The sequence below is a fragment of the Brassica napus genome, chromosome C7 (assembly GCF_020379485.1).
Source record: "Brassica napus cultivar Da-Ae chromosome C7, Da-Ae, whole genome shotgun sequence".
Taxonomy (NCBI): Eukaryota; Viridiplantae; Streptophyta; class Magnoliopsida; order Brassicales; family Brassicaceae; genus Brassica; species Brassica napus.
In genome coordinates, this window is record NC_063450.1 from 43,808,462 (window position 1) to 43,824,297 (window position 15,836).

The 15,836-nt window shown below is 38.9% G+C and overlaps 3 protein-coding genes across 3 annotated transcripts; 2 read left to right on the forward strand and 1 right to left on the reverse strand.

Annotated features, from left to right (window-relative positions):
* Positions 1 to 1,375: 1,375 nt before the first annotated feature.
* Positions 1,376 to 10,480, forward strand: LOC106448919. The gene is made up of 21 exons (XM_048761966.1): positions 1,376 to 1,811; positions 1,889 to 1,973; positions 2,067 to 2,106; positions 2,185 to 2,433; positions 2,671 to 2,770; positions 2,878 to 2,952; positions 3,434 to 3,532; positions 3,965 to 4,081; positions 4,163 to 4,278; positions 4,365 to 4,464; positions 5,101 to 5,459; positions 5,804 to 6,131; positions 6,521 to 6,729; positions 6,831 to 7,049; positions 7,351 to 7,537; positions 7,710 to 7,942; positions 8,270 to 8,362; positions 8,445 to 8,546; positions 8,681 to 9,041; positions 9,144 to 9,281; positions 9,386 to 10,480. The coding sequence occupies exons 1-21, from the start codon at positions 1,680 to 1,682 to the stop codon at positions 10,157 to 10,159; spliced, it is 4,116 nt and encodes a 1,371-aa protein (XP_048617923.1). The 5' UTR covers positions 1,376 to 1,679; the 3' UTR covers positions 10,160 to 10,480.
* Positions 10,481 to 10,621: 141 nt separating this feature from the next.
* On the forward strand, positions 10,622 to 13,570 carry LOC106348490 (protein RETICULATA-RELATED 1, chloroplastic-like). Its single transcript, XM_013788241.3, has 8 exons — positions 10,622 to 11,156; positions 11,562 to 11,726; positions 11,803 to 11,895; positions 11,968 to 12,083; positions 12,167 to 12,265; positions 12,347 to 12,652; positions 12,729 to 12,893; positions 12,983 to 13,570. The coding sequence occupies exons 1-8, from the start codon at positions 10,800 to 10,802 to the stop codon at positions 13,263 to 13,265; spliced, it is 1,584 nt and encodes a 527-aa protein (XP_013643695.2). The 5' UTR covers positions 10,622 to 10,799; the 3' UTR covers positions 13,266 to 13,570.
* A 73-nt stretch (positions 13,571 to 13,643) lies between these two features.
* LOC106348491 (zinc finger-containing ubiquitin peptidase 1) lies at positions 13,644 to 15,537 on the reverse strand. The gene is made up of 5 exons (XM_013788242.3): positions 15,339 to 15,537; positions 14,401 to 15,264; positions 14,202 to 14,316; positions 14,009 to 14,104; positions 13,644 to 13,877 (listed from the first exon to the last, which is right to left on the reverse strand). Exons 1-5 carry the CDS (start codon positions 15,389 to 15,391, stop codon positions 13,794 to 13,796), a joined length of 1,212 nt encoding a protein of 403 aa, XP_013643696.1. The 5' UTR covers positions 15,392 to 15,537; the 3' UTR covers positions 13,644 to 13,793.
* Between the last annotated feature and the right edge of the window lie 299 nt (positions 15,538 to 15,836).

The window sequence follows — 15,836 nt, forward strand, 5'->3', positions numbered from 1 at the left end:
GAGACGAGTGTCTCCTTTACACTCAGAATTGGATGCTCTTATTTGGTCAATGGAGAATATGATTCAACATACAATATGTCATTGTATCGGGACAGACTACAATGAGTTAATCTCGATGAGACAGCATGGCCAGGTTTTTCATCAGAACTATCAGAGTTAACATCTCTTCAAGAACGCTTCCAAGACTTCAAGATCATCCACGTTCCGAAGGCACAAAACATGACAACCGACTCACTAGCCAAGACTGCGCAACGTTTCACAAGAGTTTAGTTTTTATTGGTTACTCTATTCCAGTCTGAATTTATAGACTTCATATAGTTTAAGTGATAGAATAGTTGTTTGTTGTAAAAAAATAGTATAAATTCTATGAAATATTCTCTAAAATATTTTATTATTAATTGAACGGTTTTTATATCCAAAAAAAAACGTATTCTAAATATTTTGATATTACTTTAAACTATTCATAAATTAGTCATTTTGTAAGACAATAAAACTAGATCTCGATCCGCGCGAGTTTTTGTTTTCATTTATTTTTATATAAATATTTTGTTTTCAATTCTAAATTGGTATATATTATAATATATATGTGTCTATCAATTTTTAAAACATAATAAGTTTACTGTATATTTTTTCATTGAATAGATTGTTTCAAACTTTCATATGTATCTGTATTTTCTTATATATATATATTTTCGGATTATTATTTCATTATTAAAGTTGTAACTATATATATAAAGATTAGTCTAATATTGTTTTATTGTCATATTCAAAGATATTGTAACATTTCACAAATTTAGAAAGTTTTTTAAAAAATAAACATTTCGCTTCATAGATTTATATTATTGAGTAAATAATTAAACATTTAGTTTTATCTTTAATTTTTAAAATAAACTATATAGTTTAAATTTTTTTATTGGTTTAAAGTAGTAAAGATTAATTATTGTTAGATAATATGATTTTTGTTATTTAAAAAAAAATCTTTATAATTTTAAAAGTTAATATCGACAAATATTTAAATATTTAGCATATAAAGGTATAGTATTATAACATTAAATTATATCTATTTAATTTATACTATCTATAAATCCAATGAATCATCTATTGTTTAAATCCAATTATTGATAGCCCAATAAAAATTTCTGGTAGGCCCAAAATTTAAATGATAAGATTATATATTAAATGTAACATGACTTTTTAGGAATAAGTGCATTAGGTCCATTTTTTTAAAAAATCACACATGAATCAAGGCGGTGACTTCTGTTATAATATATACGACGATATGATTTCAGTATTATTAGTCTACTAAATTTTTTAATATGGATAAATTACTATACAATATAAAATATATTAAATACTTTGGTAAATGAAACGGGCTAAAAAGTATTCTTGGGCCTATTTGTTTATCAGACTGGCCTTCTCGCTTCGCGTTTCGCTTCCGAAACCACAACCGGATTTTTTTCTTTGTTCGTCGATTGTAGTGGTAGATCGGGTCTTTTTTCTTTGATAACCGGTGGATCCAATCGATTCTGGATCCGATCTGTTTACTCTTCTGCTGTGCGTAGCTGAATTTTCTGCAGAGGAGTTCTAGTGAATCTCTGAATCGTCTCTGCGGATGCAATTGAGCTCTTCAGATTCGTGAGTTGTTTCATTGATCTTCGAGGACCGTCAGAGAGATCGAAATGTTACGCGCGAGAGCATTTCGGCAGACCAATGGTAAGATCGTGAAGATTCAGGTGCATCCCACGCATCCGTGGATTGTTACGGCCGATGATACGGATCACGTCTCCGTCTGGAACTGGGAGCATCGTCAGGTATCGAGATTTTGTTTTGGTTTTGCTTCTGATCCCGAATCGAGTATTTTCTCAACGTGTTTGGGGATTTTTTTTAGGTGATTTATGAATTGAAAGCCGGTGGAGTCGACGAGCGCCGTTTAGTTGGTGCTAAGTTAGAGAAGCTTGCTGAGGGAGACTCCGGTGAGCCATGATCAACTCTCTCTTTGTTAATTCAACATCTATTGTGGTATAATGAGTATGCGGTTAATGACTGACGTTTATGTTTTTGCTCAGACTATAAAGGCAAGACTACTGAAGCTATTCGAGGGGGAAGGTAATTCATCTTTGCCTTCGCGAGAAATTAAAAAAAAAAAATGATAATAAGCTGAAATATTGTTTTTCCATCTGCAAGTGTCAAGCAGGTGAAGTTTTACGACGATGATGTGCGTTATTGGCAACTGTGGCGCAATCGCTCTGCAGCTGCTGAATCTCCATCTGCTGTCAATCATCTCACGTCCGGTTTCACTTCTCCTGCTCCGTCGACTAAAGGCCGGCATTTTCTGGTTATCTGTTGTGAGAATAAAGCCATTTTCTTGGACTTAGTGACAATGCGTGGCCGAGATGTGCCTAAGTCAGAGCTTGACAATAGGTCACTTCTCTGGTAAGTTTCAATTCCGTTTCTCTGATTTTAGATCATTGTTTGCGTGACATATATAGCCTTGCTTGAATCCTGGAAAGACCTCCATTAGTTACTACGCTGGAATTATTGGAGTCAAATATAGACTATGACAAGTTAATGTCCGTGTGTGTGTGTGCGTTAAGTGTAATGTTCAAACAGGCTTCTACTTTTCCGAATTATTCTGCTCCAACGTGGTTAGACTTACTCCTTTCTTTGCAGCATGGAGTTCCTTACCAGATCATCTGGTGGTGATGGCCCTTTAGTTGCATTTGGTTCAACTGATGGTGTCATTAGGGTTTTATCAATGATAACATGGAAGGTGCTTGTTCCAAAATTGAATTTTTATTTTGTTTTTCTGCTGGGTTTATGGTGAGCGCTATTGGTACTGATCTGTGTTAATTTCCCTGAATGCTTACTTTCTTCCAGCTTGCGCGTAGATATACTGGTGGCCATAAAGGATCAATTTATTGCTTGATGAATTTCATGGCATCATCTGGCGAGGTAACTACATATTCTTTCAACTTCCCATTCTTTGATTTAGAGAAACATACGCAAGGTTACCTGCTGTGGTTGATTGACATGTAAAACAACATGTAAAACAAAACGGTATATTGGGCATATTGTCTTGAAAGTTCCTTACATTTTCTTTTCGTTTCCTAAATCATTCAATTTAAATATCTACCCTTACTTTCATATATCTTAAATTGCCTAGTAGAAGTTTATTTGTTATGTTTGGGATAACTTTCATGCACAACCTAGCATTGGGAGCGTAAGGAATTTAAACATGGGCATCTATTTTCTAAATTGGTTGTTTGGTTCTCTAGATTCATTTATTATCATTATGAGGTTTTCGTTCTACTAACGACTGCCTTTTCCGTTTTCTTATAATTGAACGATTTTTAATCAACGATCAACTATTTTCTTTCTGTTATTCATATTCAATACATGATACCAGCCGTTCTCTATCTGCTTGCAATTGCAGGCACTCCTCGTTTCAGGTGGCAGTGATGGGTTACTTGTACTGTGGAGTGCCGATCATGGCAGTGATTCAAGGGAACTAGTACCCAAGCTCAGCTTAAAGGTATTTATTCCAATCCTACTCTTTCATAGAAAGATTGGCTAAATTTGGTTACAGGTGAGGACATGGTACTATTGTCCTTAGTTTCAGTGGACCTGAGTTGATTTGTGATGTTGGATAATAGTAATTAGATTTTTTTTCTTTGATCCTATTCTGATTAATAGGCTGAGTAATGATTAGCGTAGTATGACATGCTCTTGATTGTCTTTTTCTGTTGATTCAAGTGATATGCTATTGTTTTGCTTAATTGAGTCTGTAAAATTCCACTTCTCTGTCATACTTTTTGTCCTTTTCTGTTGGTTCAAGTGACATGCTATTGTTTGCTTAATTGAGTCTATAAAATTCCACTTTTCTGTTATACTGGTTTGTCCTTCCAGAAATGGCTTTGTAAAAGCTTTTGCTCAATCTTCTTATATTTTGTTCTTACTGAATTAGGCACATGATGGTGGAGTAGTGGCTGTTGAGTTGTCACGGGTAAGTGGCAGTGCTCCACAATTGATTACAATCGGTGCTGACAAGACATTGGCTATATGGGACACAATGACATTTAAGGTAATGTTGTATCTCATGTATGGGTTTTGCATATTTTATGGATTTCTATTTTCAACGCACATGTGTACTTTTTCTCTGCAGGAGCTACGGAGAATTAAACCTGTCCCGAAGCTAGCTTGCCACAGTGTTGCATCTTGGTGTCACCCTCGCGCCCCAAACCTTGATATTTTGACATGCGTTAAAGATTCACACATATGGTATCCTTGATTAAACATTTCGTAATATCCATGGTGAACATCTTTTTGCATACTAGAGGAGTATTTAATTGTTTGAATTTTCACAGGTCTATTGAGCATCCAACTTATTCGGCTTTGACAAGGCCATTATGTGAACTTTCTTCCTTGGTTCCGCCTCAAGTACTTGCAACCCACAGAAAACTTAGGGTAATTTTCTTTTGACTACTTGCTTATTTCTGAGTTTAACCAAGCAAACGCAGCACTAGTTGTTGATGATATCCTTGGAATCTACCATATATCATGTCATTTCTTTCTGCATCGGCTAATTGTACGTCAGCGATTTTTTTCTGTTTATTATGTCACTAATTCAGTCACAAGCCTTAACATGAGAAATGCTCTCTAGACTTGAAAGAATTGCATCTCCATTCTATGTGCCCCACAAAACAGTATTTTCTATTCATGTATCGTAAAAATGCATCTATCATGATTAAAATAATGAAGCTGATCAGCTGTACAGAACTGCACTTGGCAATGCAAATACATTCGGACTCAACCAGACTAGGAATAAGAATAAGAATAAGAATAAATTGCATTGTTTGATTATTTGTTACTTCTTGCAGAACAAATCCATGTGTAGATAACCCTAACCATCTAGAAAAGCAGAATTTAGATTGATAACTGTTTTGAACACTGAATGTATCATAAAGCACATTGCAATTGAGAAAAAAAAAGTTATTTTATATTGTACAGGATGATCAAGAAAAGACATATGTTTCACGCAAATTTCTAAAGTTATCTTTTCAGAATGTGCAGATTAGTTACTTATTAGTTTCATTTTTTTAGGTCTATTGTATGGTTGCACATCCTCTTCAGCCACATCTCGTCGCAACTGGTACCAATGTTGGTATTATAGTTAGTGAATTTGATCCTCGTGCCATCCCGTCTGCAGCCCCTCTACCGGCACTGTCTGGAAGTCGGGAGAATTCAGCTGTATATATCCTTGGAAGAGAATTAAAGCTCTTAAACTTTCAAATATCCAACACAGCCAACCCATCCCTTGGAAATAATAGTGCCTTATCCGAATCAGGAATGTCTAAGGGAGACTCAGGTGAACAGTTGACTGTAAAGCAGACTAAAAAGCAGATTGTGGCACCTGTTCCACATGATTCATACTCGGTTCTTTCTGTAAGCAGTTCAGGAAAGTAAGTTCTTTTTTCAGTCTTAAATGATATGCATTATATTAAATATTTTCTGCATAGTGATGCTGTTTGTTACTGTAAATTGTATTTATGTTTTCATGCTGCTTGTGAATATTCTAATTCCTTCATTGTGTACCTGTTATACGGTTGCATGTATTGTTATTGTACTTTTAAATTCTGTACATGCTTTTTTCATGCTTTGTTGGTTTTGTATCTCCGTTGGACTTAGTTTAGTCGTTCTTTGCCTGAATATATTTTTTAGATAACTCCTCGCTAATATATTTATGTACGTAATTTGTTGACTGCTGTCTTTTGTTTAGCGAGCTAACTTTATTCTCTGGTTGTAGGTATGTGGCAGTTGTATGGCCTGATATCTTGTACTTCTCTATCTACAAGGTTAGTGACTGGACCATTGTAGATTCTGGAAGTGCAAGACTTTTGGCTTGGGATACATGTCGAGATAGATTTGCGATACTAGAATCTGTATTACCTCAAAGGATGCCTATAATCCCAAAGGGTGGTTCATCAAGGAAGGCGAAAGAAGCCGCTGCAGCCGCAGCTCAAGCCGCCGCTGCTGCTAATGCAGCTTCATCAGCTAGTGTTCAAGTTCGTATTCTCTTGGATGATGGAACCTCAAACATTCTCATGAGATCTGTAGGAGGTCGCTCTGAACCGGTATGTGTCTTTTACTTGAGTTATTGCATTCCGTAGCCGCTTTTGATGTGTTTAAGTCTCAGCTGGGGATTAGTTTCCTAAAAACTAACCATCTTTCATACCAAGTTCATCATTTGTTCGTTTATCTTAGTTCCTCTTTATGTATTCTCGAGCTATCTGTTGAAGTGGTTTCATTGAATAATTTATCTAGAATCCAGTTGTTTATCAAATGATGTTCGACCAAAAGGACAATGTTGCTGAACATGAGCATCTTACGCATTGAGAATTCTTTTCGACTCCAAGTGGTTGTGTATTGTGTATGTTTGGAAAACTTATCAAAGGACAGTATGTCGATACTTGACTTCTAGGCTTAGGTAAGCAATAATGTGCTTCGAAATTTCTCTTGGCAGGTCATTGGACTGCATGGTGGTGCTCTACTTGGAATAGGCTATCGTACATCCCGAAGGATTAGTCCTGTTGCTGCTTCAGCTATTTCAACCATTCAGTCGATGCCACTCTCAGGATTTGGAAACAGTAATGTTTCTTCGTTTTCCAGCTATGATGATGGTTCTTCGCAGAGATCTACCGAGTCCGCACCCCTAAACTACCAGCTCTACAGGTGATTAATGGCTCCATTTTGGTTAACTCGACTTCAATTTTGAGGCATTTTCCATGTTGTTTGGCTTCATATTAAATCCGCATGGAATTTTCAACGTGCAGTTGGGAAAATTTTGAGCCAGTAGGTGGTATGCTAACTCAGCCAGAGTGGACGGCGTGGGACCAAACAGTTGAGTATTGTGCTTTTGCTTATCAAAAATACATGGTCATATCGTCGTTGCGCCCTCAGTATAGATATCTTGGTGATGTTGCCATTTCACATGCTACTGGAGCTGTTTGGCACCGCAGACAGCTGTTTGTGGCTACACCAACCACAATTGAGTAAGACTAATGTTCTATCTATGATCCACGAACTTCTTTTTTTTTTTATCTGTTACCTTGAATGCTTCTTCCAGACTTCCACTTGGATGAAACAAATTAAAAACTGTTTTTAGGAACTCTTCTGCAGAGATGTTTATAATTATCTTGATTGTGCATAATCCAACTTCTCGGAGATTAGAACATTTTCGAAGTATTTCCATGATTCTGACTGTTAAGGGCATGGTTACCTTAATTTGTTACTTTCTGAAACAAAATATATGGGGAGGAATGCTAATCCTTTCTTTCATGCCTCGATCTGCAGATGTGTTTTTGTGGATGCGGGAGTTTCTGAAATTGATATAGAGACTATGAAGATGAAGGAAGAAATTAAACTTAAGGAGGTACAGGCTAGAGCAGTTGCAGAGCATGGTGAGTTAGCCTTAATCACAGTAGAGGGTGCCCAGAGTGCCAAGCAAGAAAGGATATTATTGAGGCCCCCGATGTTGCAGGTGGATATTTCTTGCTTTACATGAGATATATATATATATATATATATATATATATATATAACTGATTTTGAAGCTTAACTTTTCATGTCTAATCTTGATTTTTTTCTACTGCATTTGTATCGACATCTAGGTCAAACTTTCACCTCATGTGTATACTTTTTTTTTATTGTAGGTGGTACGTTTAGCTTCTTTCCAAAACGCTCCATCTGTTCCACCATTTTTATCATTGCCGAGACAATCTAGAGGTGATGGTGATGACATGGATGAAAGAAGGGCCAGCGAGGTAGCTGTAGGTGGTGGTGGAGTCTCAGTTGCTGTTACTCGTTTCCCAGTGGAGCAGAAACGACCAGTGGGGCCTCTTGTTGTTGCTGGTGTACGGGATGGAGTTCTTTGGCTCATCGACAGGTATCAATAATATCCATGTTCTTACCTTAAAGCAAGACTGACTCTTGCTAAAAGATTTCTTTGTTGAAGACACGTATATTCAGTTAGATCGAGGTTTTTTTTCTTTTCATTATAAGTACGCACTTGGTCGGCTCCTTGACTTCTGACATTTGCAGTCCAAGGTTTCAACTTACAACAAATATATGTAGTTACAGAGATACAATATCTTGTCATGATCTTCCTATCAGTCACTTGAATGATCATATAAATAATGAACTACTGAATGATCATATAAATATTTAACTACTGAGATAAATTATTGTCTTGACACCTTTATTTTCTTGATAGGTACATGTGTGCCCATGCCATATCATTGAGCCATCCTGGTATCCGTTGTCGCTGTCTTGCTGCATACGGGGATGCTGTTAGTGCAGTTAAATGGTATTGATAAATTTTTCATTATATCGTCTTTACGTGAGTAGTAAACTAGCTGGAATATACAACATTTTTTTCTGTTGCGCAGGGCAAGTAGACTTGGGAGAGAACATCATGACGATCTTGCACAGTTTATGTTAGGGATGGGATATGCAACAGAAGCTCTTCATTTGCCTGGAATATCTAAGAGGTAAAAGAAGCATATTATGTTTGGTGCAACTGTTTCCTTCAGTCTCTTCCTACTATTTTCAGTTTTCTCTAGTCTCTGAATTGATTGTGCTGGACTGCGATATCAGCGATTTATATACTCACATGTGTTCTCAGGCTGGAGTTTGACTTAGCAATGCAGAGCAATGATCTGAAGAGGGCTCTTCATTGTCTTCTCACAATGAGTAATAGCAGGGACATTGGACAGGACGGTTTAGGGCTGGATTTGAGTGACATTCTCTCTTTGACAGCTGAGAAGAAAGAAGACGTTGTTGAAGCTGTGGAGGGAATAGTGAAATTCGCGAAGGAGTTTCTCGACCTTATAGATGCTGCAGATGCCACTGGGCACGCTGACATAGCTCGCGAAGCCCTAAAAAGACTAGCCACTGCAGGTTCGGTCAAAGGCGCTTTACAGGGTCACGAGTTGCGAGGCCTTGCATTACGCCTAGCAAACCATGGAGAATTGACACGCTTAAGTGTATGTCCGCAATTTCTCTTTCTTTGGGAAATTTAATACTTGGGAGATTGTTCTTTGTATCCTCAGGTCCCTAACTGAAAGACTATTTTAACTTTGTTTCAGGGTCTGATAAACAATCTGATCTCCATAGGCCTCGGGCGAGAATCAGCATTTGCTGCTGCAGTTCTGGGTGACAATGCGCTTATGGAGAAGGCATGGCAAGACACGGGAATGCTCGCAGAAGCTGTGCTTCATGCCCATGTAAGATTTCAGTTTCACCAATCTTTCTTTTTTTTTTTATTCTTTCTTTCGTGAGGTAGCTTTCTTATGAAGCTCCTATTGTTTCTGATTTTTCTATCACACAGGCACATGGTCGTCCAACTCTAAAGAACTTGGTCCAGGCTTGGAATAAAACACTACAGAAGGAAGTTGAGCAAGCTCCATCTTCTAAGACAGATGCTGCAAGTGCGTTTTTGGCCTCGCTTGAGGATCCAAAGCTCACGAGTTTATCTGATGCATCCAAAAAGCCTCCAATCGAGATTCTCCCTCCCGGAATGTCTTCAATCTTTGCTTCCATCTCTGCTCCCAAAAAACCTCTACCCGCACTGAAGCCGCAAGAACCAACTAAGCCATTGGCTATTGAAGAACCAGCTAAGCCGTTGGCTATTGAAGCTCCTCCATCTTCTGAGCAACCACAGACCGAGTCAGCGCCTGAAACTGCAGCTGATCCTGAGTCAGCTGCACCGGAAACTGCAGCTGCTTCTGAGTCAGCAGCACCAGAAACTGCAGCTGTTTCCGAGTCAGAAGCACGAGAAACTGCAGCTGAGTCTGAATCAGCAGCACCGGAAACTGCAGCTGTTGCTGAGACAGCAGAACATGTGGATAAACCAGTGACAGAGACAGTATCTGAGCCTCCTGTAGTCGAGGAAACACCTTCGGAAGAAAAAAGTGAACCGTCTTCAACTCCAAACACAGAAACAGCTCTAGACGCCACAGAGGATAATAGCCAAACAATTCCACCGCCACCGCCGCCTGAACCCGTTACAACAGCAGTGAAACCAACAGAGAATGCAGCAACCGGAAGGCAGCAAGTAACCTATCCTCCAATAAGAAGCCAACCAATTGACTTTGGTTTCTAGGATGGCTAAAGCCAAGTTTGCACAGAAGATCCCAAAACCAAAGACAACGGGTATGTATATCGTTTTAGGTGTACATCCATAATCAAGCTTCGTGGCGATATTGAGTAGAGGAAGAAGACGATGCTATTCATCACAGTATCTGCGTGTCTTAATTTGGTTATATTTTGTAATGTGTCATTTTCGTTTTCGTATTTGTTGGTTTGTATTACTATTAAACAAAAGAAAAACTCTCTGAGGTACGTCTATGTGAAGCGTGTAAACTGATCGAAAGAGATTTGGTTGGTTTGATAAACGTTATATATATATTTTTATTTGATTTAATCTCCCCTTGACGTATGCCAATAAACAAACCATGGAACCTCGAATTGGATGTATTCGTAGATGCTAACACTTACCGACTTGAGACCCTCTGTATCAGCCAGAAGTATTAAAACTGAGTTGGTGGAAAAAAAAAAGAGAAACCAAGATTGGGTTTGCTGTGTATAGTCGTCATCTCATTGGCGATATCTCCTCTTCTCTCCTTTCTCATCTCTCTCTCTCTCTGACATCCCCAAAGAGAAGAGAAAAAGAAAAAAGGCTCTCTGCCGCCTTTCTCTTCCAAGAAAATCATCAAAGGTTGAGTCTTTAAACTCGGAAAGCCATGTCTCATATGGTGTTTCAGAGCGTCGTCGCTCCAAAACCCTTATCTCCACTCAAACCCTCTTTACCCATCCCTCGCCCTATCGCCACTCTCCCTTGTAAGCTCCGTCGCAGCTGCTTCATCAGAGCTTCCTCCTCTTCTCTTATCGATTCCGTCGGAGATTCAGTTTCGGGTCTCGAACGCTGCTTACAGCTGCAATTCAGCGGCGAGTTAGGCGCGTCTTCCTCTGGCTCAGCTTCCCCGAGTGCTCAGATGTGTCCGGAGATGAAAGGTGGGAAGTTTGGTTCGGTGGGAGCTGTTACCTTGGAAAAGGGAAAGCTTGATATGACCCAGAAGAAAGTCGAGTCTACCCCTGAGGTCTCTCTCTCTCTTCTTGTTACTAATCAAAGAGTTTTAGAACGGTTTAGTGAATTCTATATAAAGGCTCTATTGTCTTGCTCTGTTCTCTCTTTAGTGAATTCTATATAGCCTTTATCTAGGCTTCTTGCTCTGTTCCCTCTGTTCAAGTTAGTTACTGATGGCAGAGAGTTGTTCAATCTTCTTGGAACTATTAGTACTACGCCACTTAGTCTCTAATCTTTAATTCGTATAAGTACCATGTGTTACAATAACCTGTGGATGTAAGTAGTTGGATTTGTTGTATCTCAAGAAGGTGTTTGAAATAATGTTTTCCTTGGAGATAGCCTTTGCTGTGAGATGTTTTTTCACTGAACAGAAAAAGATTAGCGTTTTGAATTTTCTTGTTTATTTTTCTCATTGCAGATTGCTACTGGAGGAGGAGGTGGAGACATTGGAAAGAGTGTCAATTTCGGTGGTGGCGATGGAGGTGATGATGATGGTGATGATGATGATTACTTTGATGAATTTGATGATGACGATGATGGAGATGAAGGTGGACTCTTTAGGCGTAGGATGTTCCTCGCAGAGGTAAGAGATCCTTATGAATTTTTATTGCCATGGTGTCACTCCAGTAACAACATTTGTGTTTTTTTTTTTTTCTCAGCTTTTTGATAGGAAGTTTGTTGATGCTGTGTTGAACGAGTGGCAAAAGACAATGCTGGATTTGCCTGCTGGCCTCCGTCAAGCATATGAAATGGTATGATGTTCTTGAATCTTTCGTTTTATGGTTTTGAGATCTTTTAAAACTTATGGAAACTTTTGTATGCAGGGTTTGGTCAGCTCAGCACAAATGGTTAAGTTCCTTGCTATTAACGCTCGTCCTACAACAACTAGATTCATCTCCCGTGCTCTTCCTCAGGGATTGTCGAGAGCCTTCGTTGGCAGGTAATGTATCTTCTGAGAACCATAGGTCGATGTGGACTTCTTCTTCTTCACAGTGCTTGACTATGTGACTTGTCTTTGTGTAGGATGTTGGCGGATCCTTCATTTCTCTATAGGCTTCTCTTGGAGCAAGCTGCCACGGTTGGATGCTCGGTTTGGTGGGAAGTGAAGACTCGTAAGGATAGGTAACGTAAACTGACTTCCCATTTATCAGTTTTGTAGCGTTTTGTTTCCTTGTCTTAAATTGTTTTTCCTGTGATTTGCAGAATAAAAGAGGAATGGGATCTTGCGCTCATAAACGTTCTTACTGTCTCAGCATGCAATGCAGCTGCTGTTTGGTTGCTGGCTCCATGTCGGTCCTATGGGAACACGTTCCGGTTCGACCTGCAAAATACACTCCAGAAGCTACCAAACAACGTTTTTGAGATGAGCTATCCCCTTAGAGAGTTCGACCTGCAGAAGAGGATTCATTCTCTATTCTACAAGGCCGCAGAGTTATCCATTCTTGGAGTTGCAACAGGAACTCTCCAGGGTTCGTTGTCAAACTTTCTGGCTGGAAAGAAGAAGAACAGGTCATCACCTTCTCTGCATTCACTTTTCTTTCAGCTCATGGTTGATTATTGACTTTTTGTATCTTTGTTCTGGCAGAGTATCTGTGACGGTCCCTTCAATCACCACAAACGCTCTTGGTTACGGCGCATTCCTTGGGTTATATGCAAACTTGAGATACCAACTACTATGTGGGTTTGAAAGAGCAATGAGCAACCACTTTGATGTCATTGGAGTAGCACTCTTCTTTGGCACTGCCGTGAGGTATATTCTTCTCTTTCACCCCTTAGGAAACCTTTTTTCTAATGGCTTGGAAGGATTTGTATAAGGAACATGGAATGGATGTGGAACAGGATTATGAACGTTCAGTTAGGGGAAAGATCAAGACAAGTGTGGCTAGGTGTGGAGGCAGACCCGCTGGCTCAGTCTGATGATCTGCTGGCAAAAGCATACAACCGACCCTCGGAGGAAGCAGCAGCAGCAAAGCCAGCGTCAAGATGGTTCATCTCAAAGAATGCAATAGTCTCAGGGCTACTTGGTTTGAAGCAACAGGACTCAGCTTCAGAGTCTACACCTCCAAAGGCTAGGCGAAAGAGGATTGTACGGAAGAAGGTAGCTGCATCTTCTGCCCCTTAACTAACCCTCTCTAAAAATTGTCAACAATTTTCGGAGACAGTTGAAGAGCAAACAGTGAAGTTGTGGTGTTTTCATTTTGAGGCATACTTGAGTTTTTGTTGCCAGAGAAAGAGTGGGAAGTGAAGTGGATCACCAAACTGCGAGATGGTAACAAAAATTCTATAGCTTTTTTTGTTCTTAATGACTATCTCTCAAAAGTCTTAATTCTTTTGAGATTAAGACATTTATATTTTTAGGTTTTCAGATCTCAAACTTGTCATTCTGTAACTTTGTCAGTTTTTTCTAATAAATAGCCACTTCTTTTATCTCCTCCTGTTTTTTACAGTCATCCAAGGTTGTTTATATGATATGATCCAGAATTTGTCTTGACACATTATATAGCAAACAAATGTATATATGGTACCAAAGTATACAGTTGCAACTAGTTCATGATTCCCAAAATAACAATTGTTATGATACAAAAGTACAAACTGCAACTAATTTAAGATTCCTCTAATAATCATTTTTTTCTGTTTTTTATGGAAGCCATTAGAATTGAACGAAGTGACTATCAATGGTCTTGAGCTGCTCCAACTCCTCGCCAACAGCAATCCCATTATCAACGTACAACATCTGTATATGTGTATATATATATCATAATCTCTCCCAATCACACTCGGAACATATTATATATCACTTAGCTATGATTACTGAGATACCAAATAACAAAAAAAAGGAAGGATGTCAGAGTTTGAAGCTGAGACCTGATACTCGGGACAAGTCAGTGTGTGAGCTCCTCTTTTAAGATATCCCTCCCAGCCTTTCTTATCTACAAGCGCTTTCTCTATATCTCTAGTAAACTGCATTCTCATATTCAATGTCTCACCATCATTAATCACAGTTTAACATTAGCAAAAATCTGATGTTCTTATTCATGAAAAAAATCAGTAAACTCACATCAGCTGGGTCCAGAATCAGGAGATTGTACTGAGGAGTAAACGTAGTTCCTTGCAACCGTCTCTGAATCCCAACGATCGTTCTCGAGTGCCCTTCATGTTGGAAATACAAAGGCCTGCAGGAACAAAAACGTGATGTCTTTGGAAAGTTATAGAAGACACAGCCAAGATCAAGAGAACAGAAACAGAAACCACCTTACCCTTTATTCGTCATATGAACACCAGAGGAAACATCCAACCTGTTGTCCGAAAAGTAATTCCAAACCCAATCCATCAAAACCGCTCCTTTCCCTATCCTAGAAGAGGTAGAACCACGAGAGTCAACCCCTTTCTCCACCCCACTTGCACCCTTTTTAACCACGTATCTATCCATAGGACCATACGCCCTCCTCTTAGGCGCAACAGCAGAGCCAGGAACCGACAAATACATGGACCGAGACTTCTCAGGCGCAAAATCAACAACTCTAGCTCTCAACCCAAAAGAACGCAACAGCGCAGCACACTCAGTAGTCCCAATCCATTTCTTACAACCGTATATACGCTTGTCGAAATGCAGACCCCCAGAGACGTCAAACCCACTCCTCCAAGCTATCTCCAACCACCGCTGAAGCGAAGGGATGTCGGGAACGAACTCAGAGCCACCAAAGAGAACTCTTTTAACTTCTTGGTCTCTACGAGAAAGCAAGTGAGAGCATTGCATTTGGATGTTCCTCCACCCGCATCCCCATCCTTTATCCTCCTTCGTGGATTGAAAATGATCAACGTAGCCTGATAGTAAACTTGTGCTGCACTCCAAAGGTTTGGTCTTTGACTCCACCAAACAAGTCGTCAGCAAGGAAATCAAACCGCCGTTTCCTACTCTGTAGAATGGCCTCTTGGTCTGTGAACGCACAACGTCGTCGTTTTGCGGGAAAGGAACGATTTTGTTAAATGGGTCGAGGAAAGGAGCTTCCTTTAGGGTTGGAGGAGGATCAGAAGAAGAAGAAGAAGCGAGTTGCAGAGCCAAGTAGTGGTCATTTGCGATTTGTGGATCGATTTCGTCTTCGAAGTGGGCATTCACATGGCTGAATCATCGGAAAAAAAAAACATGTAAGGAGGATTGAATTGATTTGAACAGGAGCATGGATTTATGTTTTACCTTTCAATTTGGGAAAGAGGAAGCCTTAGGTTACAGACTGGACATGCTGACATTTTTTTCTAATTAGCACAGAGAGAAAGTATAAAGAAAAACTCTTCTAACAAGTTGTGGACAAATCAAATTATATTGTTTCCTGGGTTTAAGAGATCAATTCCTAGTTTCCTACAACACAAGGCGGAAGGAACTAGAGTGATTTGCTGCCATATTTACTCAAAATATGTAGACACCTGGATTCGAACCCATGTTGGTTGGTCAAATGACAAGGTATTTTACCACTGGGCTACTGGCACTTTCAATGTACTTACTAACATGTTTAAATATAAAAAATTCTCTAAAAACTTAATAACATCTTTAAAATTCCAAAAAAAATTAAAAAAATAAAGAAGATTTTTATAAAATTAATTTAGAAATTAAAATTAAAAATAAAATTTTATTTTTCTTTTTAAAAAATAAAAACTCTTCCAAAATTTTCGAAGAACTTAAAAAGATCTTTAAAAT

What these genes read in the sequence shown, in the direction of transcription:
- LOC106448919 (XM_048761966.1), top strand. Translation starts at nt 1,680, where the DNA reads ATGTTACGCGCGAGAGCATTTCGGCAGACCAATGGTAAGATCGTGAAG. An exon ending in GGAACTGGGAGCATCGTCAG is followed by an intron (nt 1,812 to 1,888) that starts GTATCGAGATTT and finishes GATTTTTTTTAG; the next exon opens with GTGATTTATGAATTGAAAGC. An exon ending in GTTCTTTGGCTCATCGACAG is followed by an intron (nt 7,943 to 8,269) that starts GTATCAATAATA and finishes TTTTCTTGATAG; the next exon opens with GTACATGTGTGCCCATGCCA.
- LOC106348490 (XM_013788241.3), top strand. Translation starts at nt 10,800, where the DNA reads ATGTCTCATATGGTGTTTCAGAGCGTCGTCGCTCCAAAACCCTTATCT. An exon ending in GCTGGAAAGAAGAAGAACAG is followed by an intron (nt 12,653 to 12,728) that starts GTCATCACCTTC and finishes TTGTTCTGGCAG; the next exon opens with AGTATCTGTGACGGTCCCTT. An exon ending in TTCTTTGGCACTGCCGTGAG is followed by an intron (nt 12,894 to 12,982) that starts GTATATTCTTCT and finishes GATGTGGAACAG; the next exon opens with GATTATGAACGTTCAGTTAG.
- LOC106348491 (XM_013788242.3), bottom strand. Translation starts at nt 15,391, where the DNA reads ATGTCAGCATGTCCAGTCTGTAACCTAAGGCTTCCTCTTTCCCAAATT. An exon ending in CCTCTTTCCCAAATTGAAAG is followed by an intron (nt 15,265 to 15,338) that starts GTAAAACATAAA and finishes CCGATGATTCAG; the next exon opens with CCATGTGAATGCCCACTTCG. An exon ending in TGATTCTGGACCCAGCTGAT is followed by an intron (nt 14,105 to 14,201) that starts GTGAGTTTACTG and finishes ATGAGAATGCAG; the next exon opens with TTTACTAGAGATATAGAGAA.